This window comes from Exophiala xenobiotica (genome assembly GCF_000835505.1).
Source record: "Exophiala xenobiotica strain CBS 118157 unplaced genomic scaffold supercont1.6, whole genome shotgun sequence".
NCBI classification, from domain to species: Eukaryota; Fungi; Ascomycota; class Eurotiomycetes; order Chaetothyriales; family Herpotrichiellaceae; genus Exophiala; species Exophiala xenobiotica.
Window position 1 is genome coordinate 2023037 of NW_013562489.1, and position 25356 is coordinate 2048392.

Sequence of the window (25356 nt, forward strand, 5' to 3'; positions counted from 1 at the left end):
GGCGCGCTGGCTGCCTGCGACACGGTCCAGGCACAAAGACCAAAGGGCTTGAAGTTCGCCGAAGGGTTAGAGTTGCTAGAACCAATCAATTACCACTGCCGGCAATTCGGGCAGGAAGAATGGGTAGAGCGAGGGCAGTGAATCACGTGATAGCGCGTATCGCGTAAAGTGCCTGCATTCACTTTTATCAGCGTATCTTGGGGGCCCTGTTGGGTGCCTATCACAATTTCTGAGTGACCCCTCGACGAAAGAGAGTGACTGCCTGCAACGTCTTCATTCACGGCTAACGTTCCTTTGCTGCTTGTGACTTTGTCTTCTGTGCTCGATCCGTCTTACAACAACCTCCTGGCAGTGCTCAGAAGATCTTGACTCGGTTCGCCACCCATAATAGCATCTACAATGTAAGTTGGCCGCTCCTTGACAAAATGAGTCTCGCACTGAACTTGGATCCAGGGCGAATCGACGGGCTGCCGCCGCCAATCGCATCCGTGGGCCTCAATCAGCGCTCACGGACTTCCTCGCCTCCCACAACATCTCCGCTCAGCAGATCCACCAAGACTACCAACGCCGTGTAGAAGAGGCAGAACGTCAAGCACAGGCGGCCGCGCAGGGTGCAGACAACGACAAAGAGAACGAGGATGAATATGAAGATGCCGAGGATGATCCAGTCGAGCGGCAGAAAAGAAAGAGAAAGGAAGAAAAGGCCCTACTGAAGATCAAGCAGAGCAAGGAGTTCAAGCGCCGCAAGCACGAACAAGGCAGTGACTACGAGCAAGATGCCGATGAGCTTGCACGTAGCATGCTTGCCAAATCAAAGCCTCTTCCAGGCCAGCTCGACAATTGCGAGATTTGCGAGAAGAGGTTCACCGTGACACCCTACAGCGGGACTGGCCCTGACGGCGGTCTCCTCTGTACGAAGTGTACCAAAGAGCTGAAGGATGAAGAGAAAAAGGAGGCCAAAGCTAGAAAAAAGAAAACTGCTGCTCCTCGTGGACGACGCCGACAGACTGAGAGTGACCGAATGATGGGTAATGTCAAGCCTGGTGCGAAAAGCCTCGTGGAAATCTGTGTTCGGCGTGTCGCCAATGTCGTTCATGACATTGACGAATTCGGCGATATGCCACAAAACCTCCTTGACCGACTGAGTCAGATTCTCTCCAAGCAGAGAGTAGTTACGCCTCGAGTTTTTGAGCTGTTCCTACGTCAAGATGTTGACCGGATCAATGTTTACGACTGTGGGAAGCTAGAGAAAGAAGACTTTCAGAAGATGTTTGCCTACATGCCCAACCTCAAGATTGTCAATCTACGATTTGCTGGCCAAATGAAGGACGATGTTGTACTCTACATGGCTGACAAGTGCAAGAAGATCCGTCATCTCCAACTCGGCGCTACCAATCTGGTCTCTGACAGTGTCTGGGTACAGCTGTTTCGCTCACTTGGGCCTCAACTGGAGAGCTTGAAATTGTCAGAACTCAATGATTCCATGGGAGATGACACTGTCAAAGAACTGGTGAAAAATTGCCAGACACTGAGACGTCTCAAGCTCAGATCATGTTCACACATGAGCCCCGATTCACTCGAAGCGTTGTGCAATCTCAGCAAGCTCGAGCACTTGACTCTGGCTGTCGCCCAGGACGCCCCAGCTGATACGCTGGTCAAGTTAGTCTCGTCCCTCGGTCCCAATCTTCGAACACTTTGCCTGGAAGACTTCATCGAGCTCGACGATACAGTCTTGGACGCGATAAAGAACCACTGCCACAAATTGAGCAAACTCCGCATCCGGGGAAGCAGTCTGTGCTCTGATGCTGCCTTCGCCGGTCTTTTTGACAACAATTCCCCCTTCCCACCACTCGTCTACGCCGATTTTGCCGAAAATCGGGACATTGACAACATGAACCCCGAAGGCCCACAAGATAATCCGATAGGCTTTGGCTCGTTAGCTCTGACGGCTCTGATGAATCACTCCGGCTCACGGCTCAAGAGTCTGGATCTCAAGTCGTGCCGGCACATTTCTCACATGGCGTTGTTGGGTGCCTTCGATGGTCTCAAGAAGTACCCGGCTATCACAGACATGGACCTTTCGTTCGTGACGCAGGTGGACGAGGTGGTCTTGGTGGGCATCTTCAAGAGTTGTCCGGCTCTAGCAAAATTGGTGGTCTTTGCTTGCTTCAATGCCAGACGAGCGGTCATTCCAACTGGTATTGCTGTCATTGGCTTGCCGAACGCGCAAGATAATATCGTACGGGAGGGTGATGTGCAGATGGAGTTGTAGATGGAACGACTTGTGCAGTTCTGGCTCATGAGGTCTTCAAAGGCCATGTGGATAAGTCGAGACCTGGATTATATTATGAGGAGTGGGCAAGCGAGGATCCCAGTTGCAATGATGGAGATGTCGATATGCATTACATGAGAAGCATGCGTTTAAAAGTGTCGTTGCCATCAAGGTGGCTTTATCCGGGCTACAGATACTCTGAAATACACATGCCTTCGGTACTCATGTCATGCCGTCTCATGATCAATTACAGAGGCCATACTCTAACTACAGCCATACAGCCATACATCTATGATCAATGCGTAACAGCAAATGATCTACTGGTGCCCGACGGGATCTCGTCGTCAGTCGACTAATGGCGATCTCTCCCCGCGGTCCTCTCAGGCCGATATCTCATCGCACGTCCTCCACCAGGTCAGAGCATCTCAATCCCCTCCACCAACCAATCCAGCCTATCCTCACCCAATGTATCATTCTCTGTCCCATTGACAAGCTTCCTCGCCAGACTCCTAACCTGCCTACCCCTGGTCGTCTCTTCCAGCTCCCTACTCTTCCCCTTCGCGACCTCAATCACACCCTCGCCCAGATTCGCCAATCTCGCCACATTCAACCCATAACTTCTATGCGCCACGCCCTCGCCGACCTCGTACAAAAACGTCACATTCTCATTACCCTCCTCCGTAAAACGCATATGTACGTTTCTCAATTCCCCTTCCTCGAACGCCTCGGCCATCTTCGCGAGCATCTGGTAATGCGTAATAAACAGCGTCAGACACTTCTTCTCTCGGACCAAATAATCCAGCACACTCCTCGCAATCGCCACACCATCATGCGTGCTCGTCCCGCGTCCGAGCTCGTCCAGCACTACCAGACTCCGCTCGGTCGCAAGTTTCAAGATATCGCTAGTCTCACTCAATTCCACCATAAACGTGCTTTCTCCACTCATCATATTGTCAAACGCCCCCATGCGCGTGAACACGGCATCGAGTAATCCCAGCCTCGCTCTCGTTGCGGGCACGAAACTCCCGATCTGGGCCATGATGCTCACCAACGCAACGGACCGCACGTACGAGCTCTTGCCGCCCATATTCGGGCCCGTCACGAGCAGCGCGCGTGTCCCTTCATGCGCGATGGCAATATCATTCGGCACGTACGCGTCGATTAGGAGCTGTTCAACCATCGGATGTCGCGCCCCCACGACATCGATCTTGATCTCGCTTGTGAAACTGGGCCTTACGTAGCCTGGTTGACTGGCCACGTTGGCCAACGACAAGAGACAGTCCAGCGTCGCTAGGCTCTGGATCGTGTCGCGGAAAAGTTGGTACTTGGTACTAATATCCGCAAGGAGGTCTTTATACGCCTTGTCGCACTCCGCTGCGAGGGACTCTTTATGTTGATCCCGCTCGCGCAAGAGCTTTACAATTTCAGGCGGATGAAAGCGAGAGACTTTCTTCGTACCAGAGACCTTAATCCAGGACGCAGGGACCTTTTTGATCGTGCCGGAATTGTTCTCGACTTCGATGAGGTAGTCTATCCCGGCAACGGTGGCGTAGTCAACCGATCTTTTCTTGCCCAGTTTCTCTGCAACCGTGGTGCGAAATTCATCGAGGTCGTGCTCCACGCTAGCGATACCGAGTTTGTGCTCTGTAATTGCGTCCGTTTCCGCATCGTCCGTGAAGAAGTCGTACTTGTCGTCCGACTTAGCAGCTTGAAGGTTAATTTTCTCCAGATAACCGACCACCTCAGTCAAAATGAGGGGCAGGGACGTAATGGCTGACGAGATGAGAAGAGAACCGAACCCAGTGGATCCTGCATCAGTGACTTGGGCGAACTCTGTGGCCAGGAATTGCAACGATTGCATGACGTTCGTGAGCTCAGGTCGTGTGCACTTGCCGTAATAAATCCTGATAAGGCTCTTTTCCAGGTCTGTCCTCATTTTCGACAGCACATGCCTCAATTTCTCTACGTTGATGGCTCTGTCAGGATCGAGAAGTTCCTCAACGGCGTTGAGTCGTTCCTCGATCAGATGCTGGTCTAGTAGCGGGCGACCGACCCATTTGCGCAGCAGTCTTCCACCAAATTTCGTTTGCGTCCTGTCCATCATCCAATATAGACTGCCCTTGGTGGAGTGGTCTGTCTGGTTCTGATAGATCTCAAGGCTTGTCAACGTAGTGCCGTTCAGCAGCATATGAGATCGGGCCGAGAAAGGTTGGAAGTACTTCGTAAGTTGGAAAACGTGCTCGAGTCCGTAGTCGGACAGATGCTTGATCATGGCTGACAGGCAGACCAGGACGTTCTCCGGAAGACCTAGGATCTTATCAAAGATCTTGATGGCCTTGTCCTGATCTGACTGGGCATCCTTCGATTTTCCAGCATAGAATGTCGAGATATGGCTGTGTGCTTGTGCGGCCATCGTCTTCTCCTTGTCCACACGTTCCACCCGGATCTTGTCCCCGAAGACATTGGTTTTGCTGCCAGACAAATGCAGAACGAGCTTCTCGGTCGCTTTCGAAAGCTCACCAACGATCAGAAACTCACAAGGGGCGATATGTAGTAGTCGGGTCTCAATCTCACTTCGCATGAAACCATCCTCAAAGTCGTCATACACAATATCTCCGGTTCCAGGCTGGACAGCAACAAGTCCAACATGCACTTTCTCATCGTTGCCATAACCTTTCACGTTCACCTCGGTCATGCATAGTAGAAAGCCAGTAGAGGGCGACTGGGGCGCAGGACTCGCCCTAGTATCCTCCTCAATCCCTTCTGTATCGTCAACGTAAGTGCCTTTGGTGTATAGGTTCGTGAGCTTTCGTACAAATGGTGCATTTCTGTTGTCACCAACGGCCTTGAGGGCGGCCGTTTCAAGTTGACGCACCACGCCAACTTTGTGACCAGCGGCGACTAAACGCTTGACATGGACGTGCAGACGGTGCACGGGGATACTGGCCGATGCAAATCGATCCAGGTGTGCTTCGGATAAATGTTCGTCGTATCGGTATTTGCCAGGTATACACACGATGCCCAGTTCCTTTGCAGCAATTCTGGCATCTTCACCAAAGAAGCGAAACTTGTAGCCGACTTCCACCACTAGTAGAGTGTCCATGTGAGCCTGTTTGATTTCAATGACCTGCTTTTCCATTGGCGTGAGCTTGCTTCCAGCTTTTTTCGTGCCTTTGGTCCGTGTCGCCGGCTTCGACGGCTCTTCAGCAGCCTCCTCTTCTGCATCATCGTTCTCTTCTCCGACAGCTTCCTCTTCTAGTGCACGATTCCGCCTCTTGATCTCAGCAATACTATCAGGTCTGCCCAGCTTCTTCACAAACTTCCGATGTAGCTCATCTTTTCGTCGTTTCTCGGCGCTATCATCTTGTTCAACATTCTGGTTCTCTTGTAATGGCGACGACGAGAAGAGGTATTTCGAGGTTCGGCCTGTTAAAACGGAGTCGGCTGAGATCGTGGCGATATTCTGCCCATTTGCTGAGAGGGGTCTCAGAGTCCGTGTATCCTGTTCTGTCTCTCCATCTGCGACGTTGGAGGGGTCTCCTTCGCTGGGAGTGATTCGTCGTCTTTTGGCGGATGGCAATTGGATGTGATCCTCTTCTTCATCAGGGACAGGAGATTTCGCAACCAGTGGACTAGACGAAGGCTTTTTGAAGAAAGAAGACAAGGTCTGCTGCTTCTTCTGTAATGGCGCCATAGCAGACCCTCCTCATGGTCAACCTACTATGGTATCGAATGCGCTGCACAGGCCTTCAGTGACAAGAGGGTAGAAGATATCGTCACTTGAAGGGCAGTCTTTCCTGAACCAATAAAACCGCGCCAATTGCGGGACGCGTCGGGCGTCGCGTCGACCGCGTTAATCTGTGCGCCCCCCTGCCTTTCGAGATGTGCAGGTAGCCAAAGCTCAACTCCCAAAGCTCGCAACCAGGACATCCTGCTACCCTTCTACCCTTCTACACCGGCGCAGCACTATGGCGCTTTTACAACACAAAGCCCTCGCTGACTATGCGAAGCAGCTGGAAGCGTTTCAGTCCTTCCTAGAAAAGTTCGAGACCTCAAAAACTTCCTCAGACGCTGCCGCCGAAGCCATTGACGGCCTCCACCTCGATGGCGATCACACCAGTGATGAGTACGACTTCATGGACGATGTCGCAGACGGAGATGACACCAATGCAAGGCGACGACCGAAGAGAAAATATATGGATATGCTACAAGAAGTCGCGGATCGAGAGCGGCAGAATATCTTGATAGATCTCGATGATCTGCAGCAGGTGCGCGCAACGACGACTCATAAAGCGCTTTGGTTGACGCTTTCTACAGTTCGAAGACTCTCTGCCGGCCGATCTGAATTTGAGACTAGTCGAGTCGGTTACCAACAACACAAAACACTATGTTGACCTCTTCTCAGACGCCGTGGACAAGGTGCTGCCGAAAGAAAGCAAAGACATCTCGTACGTAATCGTGGATTGAAAGCGACAAATGAGATTTAACAGTCAGCTAGATTCAAGGACGATGTGTTGGACATCATAATGGCACAACGAGCAAAACGAAATGAGACGGTTGCCGCGGCCAACGAAGCAGATTCGGACGCCGCTCTCCCTGTATCAACATTCCCTCCCGAGTTGACAAGAAGATATACCTTGAATTTCAAGCCAATCACTTCCACAGGCTCCGACAAGGCGAAAAAGACACTTGCTGTACGACAGGTCCGAGGAGAACATTTGGGCCACCTCATCACAGTGCGCGGCATCACCACAAGAGTTTCGGACGTCAAGCCCAGCATCCGGATACAAGCATATACGTGCGACCGCTGTGGCTGCGAAATCTTCCAACCTATCACCTCCAAGAACTTCACACCTTTACAACTTTGCCCGTCTGAAGAATGCAAGGCCAACGATTCCAAGGGTCAATTATTCCCTTCCACCAGAGCATCCAAGTTTTTGCCTTTCCAGGAAGTCAAGATTCAGGAGATGGCAGACCAGGTTCCAGTCGGCCATATTCCGAGAACATTGACCATTCATTGCAATGGCAGCCTCGCACGACAATTGAACCCAGGCGATGTCGTTGACATTGACGGCATATTCCTGCCAACTCCATACACCGGTTTCCGCGCCATTCGTGCCGGTCTGCTGACAGACACATACTTGGAAGCACAGAACATCACACAGCACAAGAAGGCTTACCAGGACCTGACAATGGACCCTCGGGTTATCCGACGAATCGAGTCTTTCAAGGCTACCGGGCACATGTACGAGTACCTAGCTCGATCGATCGCGCCCGAAATCTATGGCCATCTGGACGTCAAGAAAGCCCTGCTTCTCCTGCTTATCGGAGGTGTAACCAAAACAATGGGCGATGGCATGCGTATCCGTGGAGACATCAACATCTGCTTGATGGGTGATCCTGGTGTGGCTAAATCGCAGCTGCTCAAATACATCACCAAAGTTGCTCCTCGCGGCATCTACACAACCGGTCGGGGATCGAGCGGTGTCGGTTTGACAGCTGCCGTGATGCGAGATCCTGTGACAGACGAAATGGTGCTGGAAGGCGGTGCTCTCGTCCTCGCAGATAATGGAATATGCTGTATCGACGAGTTCGACAAAATGGACGACGGTGACCGAACAGCCATCCACGAAGTCATGGAACAACAGACCATTTCCATCAGCAAAGCTGGCATAAGCACGACTCTAAATGCGCGAACTTCGATCCTGGCAGCTGCGAACCCGCTTTATGGCCGGTACAACCCTCGCATTTCACCTGTGGACAACATCAACTTGCCTGCCGCCTTGCTCTCGCGTTTCGACGTGCTCTTTTTGATTCTCGACACACCTTCGCGCGAAGCCGACGAAGAACTCGCCAACCACGTCTGCCATGTCCACATGCACAACGCGCATCCCGAGCGCGAGGGTGAAGGCGTAGTCTTCTCTCCCAACGAAGTGCGCCAGTACATCGCGCAGGCCCGTACTTTTCGGCCAAACGTCCCGAAATCCGTGTCAGAATACATGGTCGGCGCGTACGTGCGGATGCGTCAGCAACAGAAGCGCGACGAGGGCTCGAAAAAGCAATTCACGCACACGTCGCCACGTACGCTGCTCGGTGTGCTCCGTCTCTCACAGGCTCTTGCTCGACTGAGATTCAGCAACGAAGTGGTCAACGAAGACGTCGACGAAGCGCTGCGGTTGACTGAAGTCTCCAAGGCCAGTTTATACCACGACCAACGCGCCCAGGGAGATCAAACGGTCAGCTCACGGGTCTACGACCTCATTCGTGGGATGAGAGAGTCTGGAGCCGCGAGTGTGGGCCGCGGTGCGAGAGGAGAGTTGAACATGCGTCGGGTGACGGAGTTGATCCTTGCAAAAGGTTTCACCCAGGATCAACTTACCAGGACTGTGGAGGAGTATGAGCTTCTGGATGTGAGTATCTATCTTCTTTCAAGAAGACGCTTTTGTCATAGTTACTGATGATTGAACAGGTCTGGCAACTTGCCAACAACGGCTCGAGACTTGTCTGGATCGAGGCGGGAGATAGTGATGAGGATGACGAGCACATGGCTGATGGTGACGAGTCGGAGTAAGAGGTCATGCAGGATCGTTTCATTTTATATGTGAAGATGGAAATCCGACTCAACATGGCCCAAGGACAAGCGACGACTTGACGACTGCCTGTTCGACTCGCAGGGTCTACAGCTGCGATTATGGCCATTGTTGGGAGCATTTCCCCTCAAGCTCGCACTCCGCTGCGCCCGATGGTGGATTTACAGCAATGATGAGGGCGTTCTAATAGGCACAAAGATCGGGAGAGGGAGGAATACGTCCATCTTCTGGATATGCCCGGCGGTTTTAAATCTCGCAAGGCGTTTCGAGGCCCGCCGAGGAAGGGCAAGAACGATGTTAACGTTAGTGCCGATGTTTGCAATACTGCTTTCTCGTCCTTTAAATGTCTTTGGGGTTACCATTGCATGATAGAGCACCAATGACATGTTATACCTGATCAGATTGCCGCGTGAGCGATTCGAGTGCCTCCAACCTCCCATTTTGGGTTTTCCATATCCTGCACAAACACATTCTACGCTCTTTCCCGGAGAAACCATTCCGACGCTATGCTTCCTGAAGATCAAGACCAACCAAACATGCTATGCAATAACTCGGGAACTCGGTAATGCACAATATCATACGAGTCTCACGAACGCATGGTCGCCGACTGCAGTGGCCTTCTCGAGGCGATATCGTCTTCAACATCGGAGCCGTTTCCACGCTCAGGGCTGGGTTCTGCATATCCTGCCCTCGCCCGCCGGTTCTGCTCTATCTGTTCACGGAACGCGTTGCCAGTACTTTGAGAGCGGAGAGGTGCATGAACTTCAGCAGCTTGAGATCCAACATAGCCTGTCTCGACGTCCATGTCAACCGACGGATTGATGAGGTGAGATCCGTAGGCCGGGTTTGAGAGTTGCGAACCTGGAGTTCTCTCCTTCAGTTGGTACCCGGAGCTATCGTCGCCGTCGTCAGCTGGGACTCTATCATCAAGAACCTCCATCGTGTCGCCGTCAATCAAGACTTTGCCTGGGACGGGACGTTTGACGGGTGTGCCCCATGTCCTCATAGCATATGCCCGACCTTTCTCCCAGACATGGCTGACAGGCGGGAAATATTGACGGTATGAGGCCCAGGCACAAAGGATGCCGAGAGCTGAGCCAAAGAGGACATCGAAAGGATGGTGTCGCGCGTCCATGATTCGGGACATTGCAATACATGCTGCGGCCAATGTAGGGATAAGGACAATGACGGTACGCCAAACCTCGCCCTTTTGGTCGAGAACGTGGAGCTTAGCGGCAAGATACAAGGACAGAAAGAAAAGCCCAGCAAACGATGATGAAGAATGGCCCGAGGGGAATGATCGAAAGCCTGGAAAACTCAAGTCAGGACTTTGCGTTAAACGACATGAAGGGAGTAACCGCCATACCGTCTTGCATGATGGCAGAATCCGTCTGAGTGCAAATCGACTTGGTGACAAGGCCATAAGGCACCCCATCTGCCGAGCCTGCACGGGGTTGACATCGATCAACCAGGTCTGGACGAGGCTTCCCACAAAGGTTCTTCAAACTCCCAGTAATGACGAATGCTGCGCCCTGGCTTAGAAGGAGGCCTAACCATCCACAGTTGAGCTCCCAAAGGCGGTCTGCGAAGGTGTACTTGGACCTGGTATGGGTCGTGCGACGGTGATACGAGAACAAGCCGTCGATGAAAAGCGTGTAGACAGCAATGACCCCGGCCGGAAAGAGACCCGAAATGACAAGTGCAAGAGCGATAGGCACTCGTTCTTTGACGGCGTATGGATATTGGATCGAAATGTTGTTGAGTGAGAAGTGCTGGGCAAAAGGAGTGACAACCTTGTCGAGAGTGGCATATATTATGGCGAGGACACTGGTCAAGCGTTAGAATAGTCCAGTCCTCAGTATGATCTTTTGTTAATTACATGATTATTAAATAGTCAACTGCATAGGATATGAGGGCCCGAGCAGGAATTCGACGGTTCCAAGGTGCATTGAGCTGCCTTTTGAGTCGATCCATACTCGGGGAATGGTCATCAAAGATCGAATGTACCTAGGTAGGCAACGACTGGATGGCCATGAAGGATGTGAACGAGATGAAGTCTGAAGAGAAAATTTCCGAAAGTGACAGCTTGCAGGAAGGACGTGTAAGATGCCCAGACTCGTTGTCGCGTGCCCAAGAAAACAGTGAGGCGAGCTGAGAGAATGCGGTATGTCACGGAAGGGGGCTGATTGGATGATGAAGTGTGAAACATGCAGGCGATGAAACGATCTCTGGCTAACTAAAGAGCCTCATCGATGAGGCTGTGCAAGCAGTGTACTACGTAGTACTAAATTACGGTATGTCTATGTACCGCCTTGTACCTTACATGGTAGCTTAGTAAGAACAAAAGGAGACGTTGCTTGGGGACTACCCAGGTGGTTACCGGTATCAACTCCTGCGACGAGTAGCTCAAGCACATCAAGTCACCCTCGAGATTCTGACTAAGCGACAAGGAAAGAACACTGCTCGACTCGTCTGTTTTATTGTCCTATCTCAATGTTTGCTGTTTAATCTGCCCTCCAGATTCCAGCTGAGGCAGAGACTCTTACCTCCTAGCCACGACCTTACCGATGCATCTGTCTACAAAGACCTGTTCCAGCATAGCCTATCTGGCTTTCTTCGCTACTCAGCAACTCAGTTCGTGCTATCCTTCCAAAGCCTCGTGTCTGACTCGAGTCATTGGATCGGTTGACTCCATCCCCAAGGCACCTCTGGCCCCGGCCTCCATGTGCTAGGACATGTTGGATCCTAACTACCTGGTACTAACCAAACACCATCAATTACCCGAGGCTTTTCTGTACCCAAGACTCCATCCTTGAGGGGGGATTGATGGGGGCATACAGGCTTCTCCAAACCGAGAAACCGAGACCGATGAATACCCCGCGTGCCCGCCTCGGGTTGGTCGACGTCGTGCCCAAGATTACGAGCAGGCATCCCACAATGGATGCTAAACCTAGGTAGTAGACGGAGCTCAGAAGCCACGAGAACCTCCTATATAGGGTGAGCAAGGTGTTTTCTCTTCTGACTTTTCTCTGCGCCTATCCTCCCCTTGCAGCCGTATCTTCCCCAACCATCCACCCCAGATTCTCACTACATAGCTCACGAGGTACACATCCAATCATGAGTGATTACAAGAACCTCCCCGACTTCGACAGCCTTCCCACCATCGATGGCGTGCCACACCGCGCCTGGGGCCTGTTCGACAAGGACGGCAAGAAGGACCATCTAGGCTGTATCAATCTCCTGACCCCCGATGTCGTCAAAGAGGCATACAAAGAAGCCCGCGACGGCGTCTCCATCTCTTTAAACTGGCCCATTGGTGCTCTCGCGAAGCCCGGCTTTGCTCGCAAAGGCCTCGTACACAAGCCCTTCGCATTCGAGGATCCTAGTCTTAAGATTCACTGCTTCGATGACGAAGTCGAGTTCAACACTCAATGCTCCTCACAATGGGACAGTTTGGTCCACTTTGCGCACCAAGCCACGGCCACCAACTACAACGGCGTGAAACCCACGGCCGAGGCCTTGGTCCAGGACTTTGGGTCGTTCGACACCGAGAAAGCCCTGCCCACATTGAACCACTGGCACGAGCGGGGCGGCTTGGTAGGCCGCGCCGTCCTCCTCGACTACAAGGAGTATGCTCGAGCAAAAGGCATCAAGTACTCCTGCTTCGACAGACACCCCATCACGGTCCAAGATCTGGAAAATGTCGCTAAGCACCAGGGTACCACGTTCAAGCACGGCGACATCTTGATCGTCCGGTCTGGATTCACCGATGAACTGACAAATGTGTCTGCCGAGGAACAAGCGCAATTACTCGGGAGCCATAAGTGCATCGGTGTGCAAGGGAACAAGGAGATGGCCAGATGGACATGGAACCACCATTTTGCAGCAGTCGCGGGTGACGCGATCGGTTATGAAGTCATTCCGCCCACCATCGAGGAGGATAACAACAGGGTTGGAACAATTGCGGAATTGGGTAAGTCATATCATATCATCATATCTCGTCTAACACGGTCTCTCCTATCATGGATGAATGAGTGAGTGAAAGGCTGACGCTTTAATTTCCTTGGTGTCTAGTTCTCCATCAATACTTCTTGTCGAATTTCGGTCTCAATATCGGCGAGCTGTGGGATCTGAAAGCCCTGGGTGAGCACTGCAAGAAAGTCGGCCGCTATGAATTCTTGCTCACCAGCTGTCCACTGAACGTGCCGGGCTCCGTGGGAAGTCCACCGAATGCGCTCGCCATATTTTAAGCGGTCAGTGAAACCTGATAAGCAGGAGAAATACTAGTAGTGTAGCAGGACGTAGGGTGGTGTCACTTGAGATTTGATGACTTTGTTACGTGTACCTTAGGTATTCAATGAGCATCTTTCTTGAACCTAGCAACCGCTGGGGAATGGCAGGCTCTTAGATAGCATGTTCTCAATCACATTGTCGAACTATGTCACTAGCCACTGCCCTGTTCCGTTCTATGCTACATGACATGACGCAGATATGCAGGTACGCGCGGGTTCATGCATGGCTTGACGCTCATACAAGGGTCAAGGTTCCATGTGTCCATGCTAACATGCAACTTGTCTTGTTTGTACATGATCGAATCAATCGTGCCCATTCTTTCAGACTTACTCCAGGAAGAGGTATAGTACTAAGGTAGTAGTTGACGAGTGAACGCTGGAGGTACTCCGCTACAGTAAGGCAACCGAGCAGCTGGTTGTCAGACAGCTGTGTGATCAAACCCACGCAATTTTTAGATTCGGCCGGCTTTTTAAGCTGTCGCAAATAATCCCCGGACAACGTTCCCACGGATTCAGCACCTGATCCTACTGCCCAACTTCGCCAACTCACCCACAATGCCTCCAGCGCTGAGACTTCTGAGCTCGGCAATCTTCCCCTCATTGAGCTGGGTCGGCAACAAGCCGCTGTTCGCGAAGTACTCGAGGTATCCCCTTGATTCTGGCACACTCAGGCCGTTCAAGTCCAACAACTTGACATTTTCCGACCCAGAGGTGAGCTCCAAAACGTGCGGGTCAGGTTTGCTGAAAGGTGCGGGAAGCGGAAAATCAGCGGACGTCGGCGAAATTCCTCGAGTTCTAGCACGAATCTGGTCGATGAGGAGCTTTAGCGTGGGATAGGCTGGTGTATTTGAGCCGGTAGTGCAGAACATGATGATGCCGCCATTTGCAAACGGTGACCCTTGCTTGGCAAACATCAGATTGGTAAAGTGTCGGACAAGGGTGAACTGTTGGGAGTGAATGATCTTATGTTCGGCGTTGTGATATCTAGAAGGGCCCATCCAGTGATCGATGCTATCGGCAGCAAAGAGAACTCGTGGTCGAGGGTTCGCGCCGGGTTCGCTCAGCTCGCGCCAGAAAGCTTTCCATACAAGCCATGCTAATGTATGATCATCTGCGGCCAGCTGGAGGAGATCTTTCAGACTTGCTTGTGCTTTCAGTGGCAGAGACTTGGGCATTTCGTGGTTGATCTTGAGACTCTTGAGGACGGACTCGTTAGAGTATAGCGCGCGTGTGAGGAGGGCTTGGGTCAGATGTGGCTGGATATAGAGTTGCTCGCCCTCTGATGGTTTGCCGTCCTGTTGTCGCAGAGGAGCATAAGAGGATGTATTGTTCACAAATTCTTGTGCTGGAAGGAGTCAGTTCAATGTTCTTTTCAAACTCAAAACCTTTTAGCATACCTTCTGGAACATTGAGGACAAGCCAGTTGTTCATATACGCCATGCACATGGTCTGAAGCATGAGAATGCTCTTTCCTGTATGTCTTTCTCCAACGACCAGATGTTTGATCGTTGTCCGGTCGTTCACTGACTCCACGTCATTTCCAATGGCAATTGTTTCGTTTCGGATCAGAGTTGCTGGTCTTCGGAACAAGCTCCAGTTCTGCGTCCGCTTGAAAGCTTTGGCATCTCTGAGCTGATCAAGCAGGGCACCATCCAAACCCGCCACTTGCCCAATCAATTGAGGATCCGTCATGTTCTCCGTGCTCCAATTTTCCATGCCATCAACCGCCAGAGCGTTCGTATTACTCAACACAATGCGGCGGCGTTGAGCTCTGCGTTCTCCCACTGGTGGCAGCTTAGGACGTTCTCTGGGTTTCTTCTTCAGCCTCGTAGATTGAGAGCTACGGACTGAATTTAGAACACGCTTCTGGATCTCTGACTTGGGCTTCATGAGGGGTTTGGCGTTCCGAATCGCGGAAGAGTGGAAGGAAGAGGTTTGTGGAAGCTGTATTGGTTTGGCAGATAATCTGCTAAAGGCATTATTGGAGATATGAAGCCTTGATAGGCAATCGGTGCACATAGACAGAGACATCGCGCCTCAAATCGGCGGCACGCCCGATGCAAGGGTCGCTGAAGGTTGCTTAAGGTGGAAGATTTCTGGTCAATGGACGATTCTAACATTGAAGTACCTCAGGCGTTGCAGCGAACAAAAATCTGTAAAGACGGCAAGAGACATATTCCTGAAAAAGAACAAATAGCATGCCGCTTCCTCCGACGAGGCTGAACACGAAAGCGGCAGGATCTGACGAGGCTGGTAGCTGCATTTCAGCCTGGACCTAATCGCTTATCTAAAAGCAGCCACACAAAAAGTTTCCAGGATTGCGGAGAGAAGCCTCGCAACTTTTTCTGTCGGGTACGGGAGGAGACCAGAGTACTCGTTCATTATCACGACGATACTCTTCCGAATGACCACGAGAACGACAACAGGCACCGCCATGGCTGAATTTACTCACCCAAACGCCTCCAACTCAAAACCGGAAAGACCGTAAGTCATCCCTCCCACCTGACACTTTACTCTCCTTCCACGGCCTCACCTCGTCTTTCCATCCCACTGTGAAACTGACACTGTACTTCTCAGCTCGACGACCGTCGAGAAACCCACACCGTACACCTACGATCTCGGCTACTTAACCGCGACGGACCCGAATCCTCTGCCTTCTACATCGACGCTGCTCTCCCAGTCCTATACGGAGCGCAACACAACATTACAAACGATCGCCCGCGATGGCGCCCAATCCCTACTCAACACCCTCCTCACAACCTGCACAATAACATCCACACCAGATGGGCTCTTAATGTCGCTCCCACCCGCATCGGCCCCGTTACCGCGCTGGAAACCGCTCCCCAAGCCCAAAGCCCCCACGAAATGGGAATTGTTCGCCCGCAAGAAGGGTATAGGCAAGTACGCGGGCAACCTGAAGGGGGGTGCGGCCCTGGAAGACCGGCGGAAGAACCTAGTCTACGACGAGGAGAGTGGCGAATGGGTCAAGAAATGGGGTTACAAAGGGAAGAACAAGGCCGCCGAAAATGAGTGGCTTGTCGAAGTCGATGATGACAAGGCGCAGAAGGAAAGCGAGGGCACGAGCGTCAGAGCGGAGGGTAGGCGCGAAAGAATGGAACGGATAAAGAGGCAGGACCGGCGGCAGAGGAATAACGAGAAGCGGAACAAGAAGGGTAAGGCTGGCTAGCGGGCCAGGACGGGGAAATGGCTTTGTTGATGGAGGCGACTTGATCTGATGGTCGTCGTCATGATAAAAGCTAAGCACACGCAAGAGATGCATGGTTCTGTGTCCGAGTCTGATGCAGTCCTTGTACCGACTACCGTCGTGATTGGACTTGAGGATACTGCGGTTTCGGAACGAGCAGTGCTACACAGCACGATTTGCACAGGACTAGGACACGCGGCATTTCAGAGAACGCAATGGACGAGTGAAGATCTATCCCTTCAGAGGCACAAAGGTCAGAACGAACGTACCTATTCTCTCCGAAATTCAAGTCCATCTATTCGATCTCGAAAGGCTCGTCTGCCTCATCCACCTAATCATACACATGGGGCTTATGGCCTCGGTTTTCTCCCACTCTCTCTGCATCCTCTTTTCTCCAACGCATAATAGTCCAAAGACCAAGGTGAAAAAGCAATGCAAAGCGTAAAAAAGACGTCAATGCTAGTCTCCAACCAGCTAGATAATACAGCCAAATTTTCAAGAGCTCCATGAGCTCCATCCAGCAATCGCTCAGCAACATGCAGACAGCAATCAAAATCACTGATGAATTCTTTCAAGCTCCTCTCCATTCCACTGATGCGTCGTAAAAAGGGGTATCTGGTGAATAGTGTAATAAACCAATCTACATCCTGATCGGCGAAAGACCCGTCAACTCGGGCAACTTCTGGTCGAGCGACACTTTAGGGGGTTCAGGTGTGACCATTCTTGGTACTGCGGGCACGCTCTGAGTCGTCGCATGGCCGCTGTTGGATCTATCCCTAGACCCCGCGCCTGAAGACAAACTCCTTTGTTTTGTCTTTGGTGCCATTGACTTTCGTTGAGCAGCGGCATCCGCGCTGCGAGGTGGCACAGGAGCCGCTTGTGGCTGACTACTGCCACTTGATGAGATGGCTCTGTCGTCCACAGCGAGATCTTCACTCTCGCCCACGGAACCTTCGCGCTGAAAGCGATACTCCTCGTCGAGGTATTCTTTCTCTGTCCAGCATCCCTGCCAACAATTCTTCCAGTCCATGACGAGAAACTGAAAGCAAAACGCATCGATTTTAAGACAGGGTTGGAAGCAAATGCACAGATTTCGGTAGTCCATTTTGTTTTTGTCGGCATAGCTATGAAGTAGACTCAGGTGGCAGGTGATAGCAAAGAGCAGATAGTAATTGAAGGGCGGCAGAGAGGAGAGTTCATCCTTCAGAAGTTGAGGTGCTGATGTTGCGCCAGCGCATTGAGTAGCCACTTTGTTTTGTATGGACTTTGGCAGGATCTCGTCCGGGAGTTCTCGTAACCACGACTTAAACATGGAGCCGATAGTGTTGATATCGTATAATTCCGGCTCGTCGAAGAGATTGATATCATATTCGGTGTCGAAACGGCGTTGCCAATGTTTGACTTCTTTACCGCTTCCCGGAATTCGATACAGGCCTTCTTCTTCAGAGCCGTTCATGTTCAAATAACTGTCCACAGTCAGTGCCTGGAACAGCAGAAGTAGTTAACTATAACTTACTCAATGCAGCGCCATGGCAGCGCAGGCATCCAGAACTCCGTCTTGTCCTTCGACAATTCAAGTCGACGAGCTATTCTGGTTTTGCGAGTTTGCTTGACCAGGGGCAGATTGATGGTAGTACAGATATAATTGTCATCCGTGACAATTTCACGTTCATTGCTGCTCCCGCTTCGTGTGATCTTGCCGAAGAAGCCTTTACCAGCCTTGCCCAGACGATCACTCATGCCTTTACCAGTTTGCCCAATGTTTGACAATATCTGAAGGGTGGAACCCTCTCTGAAGGATTGTGAGAGTGGAACATTGCCTGTTTGACGTTCCCTCCTGCTCAAATTGGATTCCTCGCGGACATAACGATCCGCTGAGTGATTTCTCGTGTTAGGGGCTCTTTCATGTCCAAATGCTCTTTCTCTATGATCAATCTTGAGGGGAGCGGTCTTAGGGGACGGTTCCAGCTTGTCGTTGTTGTGGTGTGCCGTGTCAACATGAATTTGACTCGGGATTGTGCCTTTCGGTCTTGGTAGGGGGTCCTCCAGCTTCAGGGTCTTTGTCCTTGTTAGTATGCCTCCAAGCTTCGACTTGCCCTTCTTGTGACCTTGTGCGGGCTCTGTGGAGGTTTGTTGACTAGAGGTCTGCTGACTAGAGGTTTGCTGACTTGAGTATTCTGAAGGAGCAGCATCATTGCCAGTCAAAGGACCACTGGTCGAACCCATCTGGGGTAAATCTGGAGTCGAGCCTTGTTTCTTCACAGAATGCAACGACCTGTCTTTCGAACTCGCTCGGCTTCTCCCTGCCGGTTTTTCACCGGCTTCTGGAATGCTTGCCTCTGAAGATTGTAATTTGTGGGAGGATTTGGAGGCCATCAAATTTGAGAAGAACCCTTTGGATGCCTCGCGTCCATGTTTCGGTGAATGCGGTACTGGACCGGGGGAGGGAGGGAATTCGGGCATAGCCGTAATTCTAGGGGAATTTGGCCCCGATCGATATCCACCATTGACATTATGGGACGACGCAGAAAGAGGGTTCATTAGCGACGGCGTCGGTGGCTCCTGCAAAAAAGGTGAACCTGGCGCGGAACCTGGAGTGTGCGGAGAGCCCGTTGAGCGAGGGCTCAATGTCGCAGGCGTCAGGCCGTTTAATTCTTCATTGTTTTTCGGAGACAAATTGAGGAAGGGCAAGCCCGAAGCCCTAGGCATATTTGTGTCTCCTGAGATGTCATTCACAGGGCCGACTGCAGGTAGCCGGCCGCCCTTCCTGTCGGACAACAACCTCCTTGCCCCAGGTCAATGGAACCTCGATATTCTCCGACGGATGTAGTTTATGTCTGTACAGCCTCTTCCTGACGAGCGCAGAAAGTATCCAAGATTTGAATGTAAGAAGGAGGCAGATACGTAGCACAGGTGTATTTTGCTCTCGAACGGACAGAGGGCACAGTTTGCCGATGCCCCTTTAATCCAAGGCGTAGCTGTCGATACCCTGATGTCTCCGCAAGCTGCGCGCACAGGTGTGCTCTTTCTATTAACGATTCGGTCCAAGAAATATTATAATCTTTGGTGCTGACCAAATAAGGCTGATCCAGGTGCAGTGAGACGGGCTGCGAGAGTCGAAGAGAATATCGTCAACGGTTCGTGGACATTCGAGTCTCATTCAAAGGTGTGGACGCGTGACAGGCTGGGTGTCAATGTCATGAGGTGGCTTACGCGGAGAGCGGCTAAGTTCTAACAAAGGAGGAACCGTGGTGGGTTGAAAGAGTGACAGAAACGAAGGATCGCTGACCAGGCCCGGGCGGCCAAAGCTCCTCACAACAAGGCCAGGGACGACAGAAAGATCGAAAGCGCGGGCTCCCGAGCCTAAAGAGTTTGTGGTTATAGGGATATAGTAAGATTTGAGATGACTGGAGAGTTTGGTGTGTTGGCAGGATGCTGTGGGAGGGAGAAGGGCGCAGCCAAAAGATGAGGTGTGCGGTTGTCGTATCAGGTCAGGCGGTGAGGATAGAATGAGGAGTTGTTGGCGCCAGAGGCGCTACTGCTGCATGTTTTCTCTTTCTTCTTAGTTGCGGCGCAGATACTGAGAACGGACCCTCAGCGGAGAGAGAAACAAAAGAGCAGACCGTGCACTTGGGCTTGTGCGATGATATGCTTGCAAGGGAGGGTTGGTACGGAGTACGAATATGCCTTTCGGGTCAAGATGCTTAGTGAGTACCTGCAGGCAGGGTGTCCGCAGCAAGACGCAGACGCAGGAGGGTGGGGAGTTCTGCAAAGGCATGCCCTGATCTTCTTGCCTCTGTCATCGATGATTTCTTGCACTCTAACTACTGCCTCGTTCCAAAACACATGTCTTGTTTGGCGAGCTGGGGGCTATCATAATTACCTTAGGTAGCTGACAATCGTCTTGCTGCGAGGAATCTTGAGACTCTTACGCCTTCAGTTGGTTCATATGGTGAAGCAATCCCCGCTTTAGCATGTTTGGCGCTGTCAAGTTCGGGTCCGGCCACGATGCAATGTGGCTTTTTGCATGCAAGGATCTCTAGGGACGGCACTAGGAAATAGTCACAGAAAAGCTAATGAAGACCACCATGGGACCGCAGCCAGGGGCACCACCTTTCAGAGCCAGTCTGGGTGCCAGTAGCGCCTAGCATCGTAGACACAAAAACTACCGGAATCCGAGTATATGGGGAGCACGGAGAACAAGATTGGGCGTGCCGCAGCAGTAACAGTAAAACGATTTCTTCGCAGGAGATACTACTGTACGATTCACAACCTCGCGATCGAGCTAGCCATGATCGCGAAGAGGCTGTGATTCACATCTGCCAGGGCCAAAGGGACCTTGCGAAATCGCGGCACTACTGCCCGTAATCCTCTTGATCCATGCCTTTCCCTTGCGTCCTCCAAACCATTGCGCCAGGGCGGCCCGGGTGGTGCCTGGAGGGGGAGGAGGGCAAGCCACGCTTATTATTGCCAACCTGAAACCTCAAAGATCTGCCTGCGAGTGGAACTGGGGTTAGGCAAGCGTGGGCAAGGAATATAATGGAGCCTGATGGTGTGATGACCCATGCTACGTGCCTGCGGAATTGCGTCCTCACCACTCGGCATCAATTTTGCCAAGCACTGAAAGTTGTCCTCACACGGCGACGGGTTGCACCCATTATCCGCAAATGTTAGACGCCTCCATCGCCTGAACAATACACTTTTGGGCGTGTCCATCTCCGCCGGCTTCATTCTGTCGGCCGGGATCGTCCTTCGTATGTCTCTTGTAGCTGGACCTGGGGTCGGAGGGAATCATGCGTCAAAAGATGGCTCGCCAACAGAGCTTAGCCTGGTCGTTGAAAAGCATGTCAAATATATCCAAAGCTTGGACACTGTGCGTCTATGTGAGTGACTTTGAGCCGCCAGGAATCTGATATCTCGCCAGCGAAAAGATGAGCTCGACTATTGGTTGACTGAGCACTTGAGACTCAATGGAGTTTATTGGGGTCTAACGGCCCTTCACCTTCTTCGCCATCCAGATGCACTTCCTCGTGACAAGACCGTCGAATTTGTTTTCGCTTGTCAAAATGACGACGGAGGGTTCGGTGCTGCTCCTGGTCACGACTCGCATATGTTGTACACTGTGAGCGCCGTCCAGATCCTTGCTACGATTAATGCGTTATCGGAGCTGGACAAGACAGAAAGGGGAGGCAGGGAGCGTGTTGCGAATTGTAAGTGATAGCCCTCCTTTCATGTATGGTTTCCAGGCTCGTACTCATCAACAGATATTGCAAACCTCCAAAATCCGAAGACTGGTACATTTGCCGGAGACGAATGGGGCGAAACCGACACCCGTTTCCTTTTCACAGCTTTCCTCGGTCTTTCCATCCTCAATATGATGCACCTGGTCGACGTCGAAAAGGCCATATCGCACATTCAGGCTTGTGCGAACTTTGACGGCGGCTTTGGAGTCTCTCCCGGAGCCGAATCTCATGCTGGGCAGATATACACCTGTGTTGGTGCTCTCACCATTGCCCGGCGACTCGATTTGGTTGACGTTGACCGATTGGCTGCATGGTTGAGTGAAAGGCAACTGCCACATGGTGGGCTGAACGGTCGACCTGAGAAACTGGAAGATGTCTGTTACAGCTGGTGGGTTCTCAGTAGTCTCGCTATGCTGGGAAAGTTACATTGGGTTGATGCGTCTGCACTGATCAAATTCATCTTGAGGTGTCAAGACCCTCAAGAAGGCGGGTTCTCTGACCGACCAGGCGACATGGTCGATGTCTTTCATACTCTGTTCGGAATTGCAGGTTTGAGTCTGCTCAAGTATCCTGGCTTGGTGCAGGTTGATCCCACCTAGTATGTGACAAGTCCCCATTTTGCCTAGTCCATGCTCACAAGACTGTTTAGTTGCATGCCTAGAGATGTGGTGAAAGCGTTACCATATTACCGACCTTGAATGCAAAAGTATACCTCTTGCAGTCTAATAACCCACTTGAAGTAATGCTTGAGAGATGGGATACAAGGCAAGAGAAGAAAGAAGAACCACCATGAACTATATCTGCTTCATCACTCTGCACTCCTCGCCCTTGGGGAACATAGGCATGGTGGTACACCACGAAAATCAACCAAGGTTTATGCTGCAATTTTGGCCTCTAGACCTGTTATCTTGTAAGATCTTACGCAGTAATTCTCAACGTCTGTTTTCAGCATGCTAAGACAATAGCTGCTGACAATTGAGGGGCTCCTTCCTGGTAAGACGTCAGGTCGTCACTTCAGCTGTGCTTCCCTTTTATGAGCATGTTGATTATTTTCTTTCTTCTCTCTCAGCCTTCCATCCCTGCTCTACACCTCCACACTTCACCTCTGCAGTAGCTACTACTCAATCACTGAGGCCCGGCTACTTACACTGTCCCTTCTCTCTGTCCGCTTCACCCTGTTTGTGCTGCAGGAAGAGGACCATCCGCCTTGTGTCTTGCTTGTTCTTGAGCATTCGTACTTTCTCTGCAATAACCGTTTTGATTTTGCTTTGCTATTTCCTCGCGTCCTTCTGCTTCCTTGGTCCATCGCCATGGACTTGGATCTGCTTAAGTGCAGCATCTGTCCCAAACAACCCTCCTTTAGCGATGTCTCCCACCTGCTCACACACGTCAGTTCTAAAGGTCATTTGTCCCATCTACACAAACTTCAGGTTCGAAGCCACCAGGAATTCGAAGCTGGTATCCTACTAGCAAACTACAATCAATGGTACGAACAGCACGGGCTTGCTCAATTGCTCTCGGAACGCATGGTCACGAAACAGGTCAAAAAGGCCGGAAGAAGAAAAGCAGCTATCGATCAAGGTGCATACGTGACAGAGACCGGAACAAGGGTTCGGGCACCTTTAGACCAGCCACCATTGCAACCTCAACGAAGTGCCAGAGGCCGAGCCCAAGGCCAAAAGAAGACAACACGGGGTCGTCGAAGCAAGCAAACACTTGAGGATGACAGTGACTTTGAGTACAGTCCAGTCAAACGGCCGAGGTCCGACCCCTCGATAAGTGGACTCGTGCATAAGCTGACAATTCGTGAACAGGTACCGGCCACGACGATCTCAAATAGCTTCTCCCGTCAAAGAATCACCAGACAATGACGACTACTTCGTAGCTCCTGGGGCACCGCAGTCCTTTACTACCCCCGAGCACAGCAAGCTGAAAGGAACCATATGGCCAGGAATGGATCTGTTTGATGCAGCCACCGAAGAGATGAAGAGAAAGAGGAATCAGAAGAAAGACGGGTCTGTGGTCAGACGAATGCAACGGTTGGCAGCGTTGGTTGAGCCAACCGAGGTCGTCTACTCTCCTGGTGGAAACATCATGAAGGCAAGACACATCGACGACCTCGAGGATGCGAGCAGCGTCATCCACGGAGAATCTCCTCTTCCCAAGGTGAAGAAAAGTCAAGCTCGCAAGAGGCGGCCACTTGCGGAGCAAGATGTCAACGCCCCACGCCTTGTCAAACGCAAGGCCAGGATTAGTCCTCCAAAGAAACGAGCTCGTCAAGCATTGGATCAAAGTATACCACCACTGCCGTATCTGCCGAGCTCTTCGACTGGCGAGTCGTACACGATTGGTTCACGGTTCCTGGCCCCAGAAGATGACGACGAGGACTTGAAGCCTGTGATTGAAACCGGATCACCTAGAAAACGCTCTTCTCACTTCACAATCTTCGACGACGGAAGCCCGGGCTACGGTCCGATCACCCCTGTGGATCAACTCCGTAATCCTTTCCATGCTGCACCGCCATCGTACTTGAACACTGTTCGTCCCCAACTGCCAGCTATCTCTGCACCATGGCTTCAGCCACAGCACCAAGCCGCCTTGCAATACACGAACCTCTATACAGCCTTCAGACCGGTGTCCCGTGACTCTCAGTTTCTCTACAATAATGACACTGGCAAGGAAAATGCTCCACCAATGGCTGGACTGCAGTCAGAGTACAGGGGTGTGAACACAAACCCTTTGTCCTGGCGGTCGCCTGTACGAGATGGTATGACCTTGGCACATCATTCGGAGTCGCCTTTTGGCAGCTTTTTGGGACTCTTCTCAGTTGGACCTCCTCATGACGATCCTTTCGTGACGACCAGAAATCCTTTAGCCGAAGCATTGGAGCACTTTGAAGAGGAAATGTCTGACACAGACGTCAAGATTGCTCCGACCTCACTTCAAAGCTCGATGGCAGACGAGGACTCCAAGGCACAGCTTCCGACTGTTGGGGCTACCACCCACTGAGAAAACTGGTACATACTCGAAGCAGTTGATGTGCAGAGGAAATGTTGGCGTCTTGCACAATACCTAGCATGCAGAAATCACAGGCATACATATGATGAAATGGCCCACGCTCTCTTGGAAGATATGCAGATCTTGATGTATTGATTGGTGAGCATGTCCATCAAAGATGAGACGATGGTGAATCGACACATAGCGAGATATCACTTATTGTAAAATAGCACTTTTTGCAGCATTGTTTTGACATTGGCCAGAAGAGCATAGATAGTAACTAGATGCAGCAATCTGCGATGCATAACATAAATCGCTCCAAAGTACAAGGCAGAAAGTAACTGCCAACTTGACGACCAGCTGTTCCAGCTGATTACTGAATCATAGAATCACAGGGGTTTGCTTCGAAGCCCGCCGTGGGACTGAGGTATTGTAAGGTGCTTTGTTTGGATAAAGGAGGGTACCTTTCACGACAAGTGATATTGTCTACTGTGTCGGAGTGACATCAAGAAGTAGTTATCACGGAGAGCTCAGAGTCCTCCAGCTTCCATGATATTGTTGTATCGACGTATAGGCGTTCAGCGTGACAGTGCGCCCAAAGCCAGCCTGGTGAGGCTTAAGACGAGGCCTAGTTGAGCAGGGCACACAGACCTTCTAATGGGCCATTCGAAGACTATGCTCCGCAGTAAGGTAGACGTAGGCCAATACTTTGAAGCATAGCAGCTTTGGGATGCTGTTCCTCGCCTTATCACGTGGC

The 25356-nt window shown here is 51.5% G+C and overlaps 10 protein-coding genes across 11 annotated transcripts; 6 read left to right on the top strand and 4 right to left on the bottom strand.

The window, feature by feature from the left end:
• Positions 1 to 239: 239 nt before the first annotated feature.
• Positions 240 to 2486, top strand: PV05_10017 (uncharacterized protein). The gene is made up of 2 exons (XM_013456409.1): positions 240 to 401; positions 454 to 2486. Coding segments are annotated over exons 1-2 (1821 nt in total). The 5' UTR covers positions 240 to 399; the 3' UTR covers positions 2273 to 2486.
• An 8-nt stretch (positions 2487 to 2494) lies between these two features.
• Positions 2495 to 6011, bottom strand: PV05_10018 (uncharacterized protein). The gene has a single exon (XM_013456410.1). It carries the CDS (start codon positions 5964 to 5966, stop codon positions 2688 to 2690), a length of 3279 nt encoding a protein of 1092 aa, XP_013311864.1. The 5' UTR covers positions 5967 to 6011; the 3' UTR covers positions 2495 to 2687.
• Positions 6012 to 6194: 183 nt separating this feature from the next.
• Positions 6195 to 9259, top strand: PV05_10019 (uncharacterized protein). Its single transcript, XM_013456411.1, has 4 exons — positions 6195 to 6540; positions 6590 to 6720; positions 6771 to 8682; positions 8742 to 9259. The coding sequence occupies exons 1-4, from the start codon at positions 6241 to 6243 to the stop codon at positions 8841 to 8843; spliced, it is 2445 nt and encodes an 814-aa protein (XP_013311865.1). The 5' UTR covers positions 6195 to 6240; the 3' UTR covers positions 8844 to 9259.
• On the bottom strand, positions 9136 to 11052 carry PV05_10020 (uncharacterized protein). The gene is made up of 3 exons (XM_013456412.1): positions 10742 to 11052; positions 10229 to 10689; positions 9136 to 10170 (listed from the first exon to the last, which is right to left on the bottom strand). Exons 1-3 carry the CDS (start codon positions 10834 to 10836, stop codon positions 9449 to 9451), a joined length of 1278 nt encoding a protein of 425 aa, XP_013311866.1. The 5' UTR covers positions 10837 to 11052; the 3' UTR covers positions 9136 to 9448.
• An 849-nt stretch (positions 11053 to 11901) lies between these two features.
• Positions 11902 to 13301, top strand: PV05_10021 (uncharacterized protein). The gene is made up of 2 exons (XM_013456413.1): positions 11902 to 12835; positions 12937 to 13301. Exons 1-2 carry the CDS (start codon positions 11980 to 11982, stop codon positions 13110 to 13112), a joined length of 1032 nt encoding a protein of 343 aa, XP_013311867.1. The 5' UTR covers positions 11902 to 11979; the 3' UTR covers positions 13113 to 13301.
• Positions 13213 to 15252, bottom strand: PV05_10022 (uncharacterized protein). Its single transcript, XM_013456414.1, has 2 exons — positions 14552 to 15252; positions 13213 to 14499 (listed from the first exon to the last, which is right to left on the bottom strand). Exons 1-2 carry the CDS (start codon positions 15183 to 15185, stop codon positions 13667 to 13669), a joined length of 1467 nt encoding a protein of 488 aa, XP_013311868.1. The 5' UTR covers positions 15186 to 15252; the 3' UTR covers positions 13213 to 13666.
• Positions 15253 to 15509: 257 nt separating this feature from the next.
• PV05_10023 (uncharacterized protein) lies at positions 15510 to 16883 on the top strand. The gene is made up of 2 exons (XM_013456415.1): positions 15510 to 15638; positions 15732 to 16883. Exons 1-2 carry the CDS (start codon positions 15559 to 15561, stop codon positions 16339 to 16341), a joined length of 690 nt encoding a protein of 229 aa, XP_013311869.1. The 5' UTR covers positions 15510 to 15558; the 3' UTR covers positions 16342 to 16883.
• On the bottom strand, positions 16634 to 20002 carry PV05_10024 (uncharacterized protein). Its single transcript, XM_013456416.1, has 2 exons — positions 17876 to 20002; positions 16634 to 17825 (listed from the first exon to the last, which is right to left on the bottom strand). Exons 1-2 carry the CDS (start codon positions 19066 to 19068, stop codon positions 17000 to 17002), a joined length of 2019 nt encoding a protein of 672 aa, XP_013311870.1. The 5' UTR covers positions 19069 to 20002; the 3' UTR covers positions 16634 to 16999.
• Positions 20003 to 21006: 1004 nt separating this feature from the next.
• PV05_10025 lies at positions 21007 to 22596 on the top strand. Of its 2 annotated transcripts, XM_013456418.1 has the most exons (4): positions 21007 to 21232; positions 21284 to 21569; positions 21624 to 22200; positions 22252 to 22596. In XM_013456418.1, the coding sequence occupies exons 1-4, from the start codon at positions 21116 to 21118 to the stop codon at positions 22298 to 22300; spliced, it is 1029 nt and encodes a 342-aa protein (XP_013311872.1). In that variant the 5' UTR covers positions 21007 to 21115; the 3' UTR covers positions 22301 to 22596. The 2 variants fall into 2 exon arrangements, with proteins under 2 accessions (XP_013311872.1, XP_013311871.1); XM_013456417.1 differs by having other exon boundaries at positions 21007 to 21569.
• A 316-nt stretch (positions 22597 to 22912) lies between these two features.
• Positions 22913 to 24611, top strand: PV05_10026 (uncharacterized protein; the record flags this gene model as incomplete). The annotated part of the gene is made up of 2 exons (XM_013456419.1): positions 22913 to 23364; positions 23417 to 24611. 2 exons carry the CDS (start codon positions 22913 to 22915, stop codon positions 24609 to 24611), a joined length of 1647 nt encoding a protein of 548 aa, XP_013311873.1.
• Between the last annotated feature and the right edge of the window lie 745 nt (positions 24612 to 25356).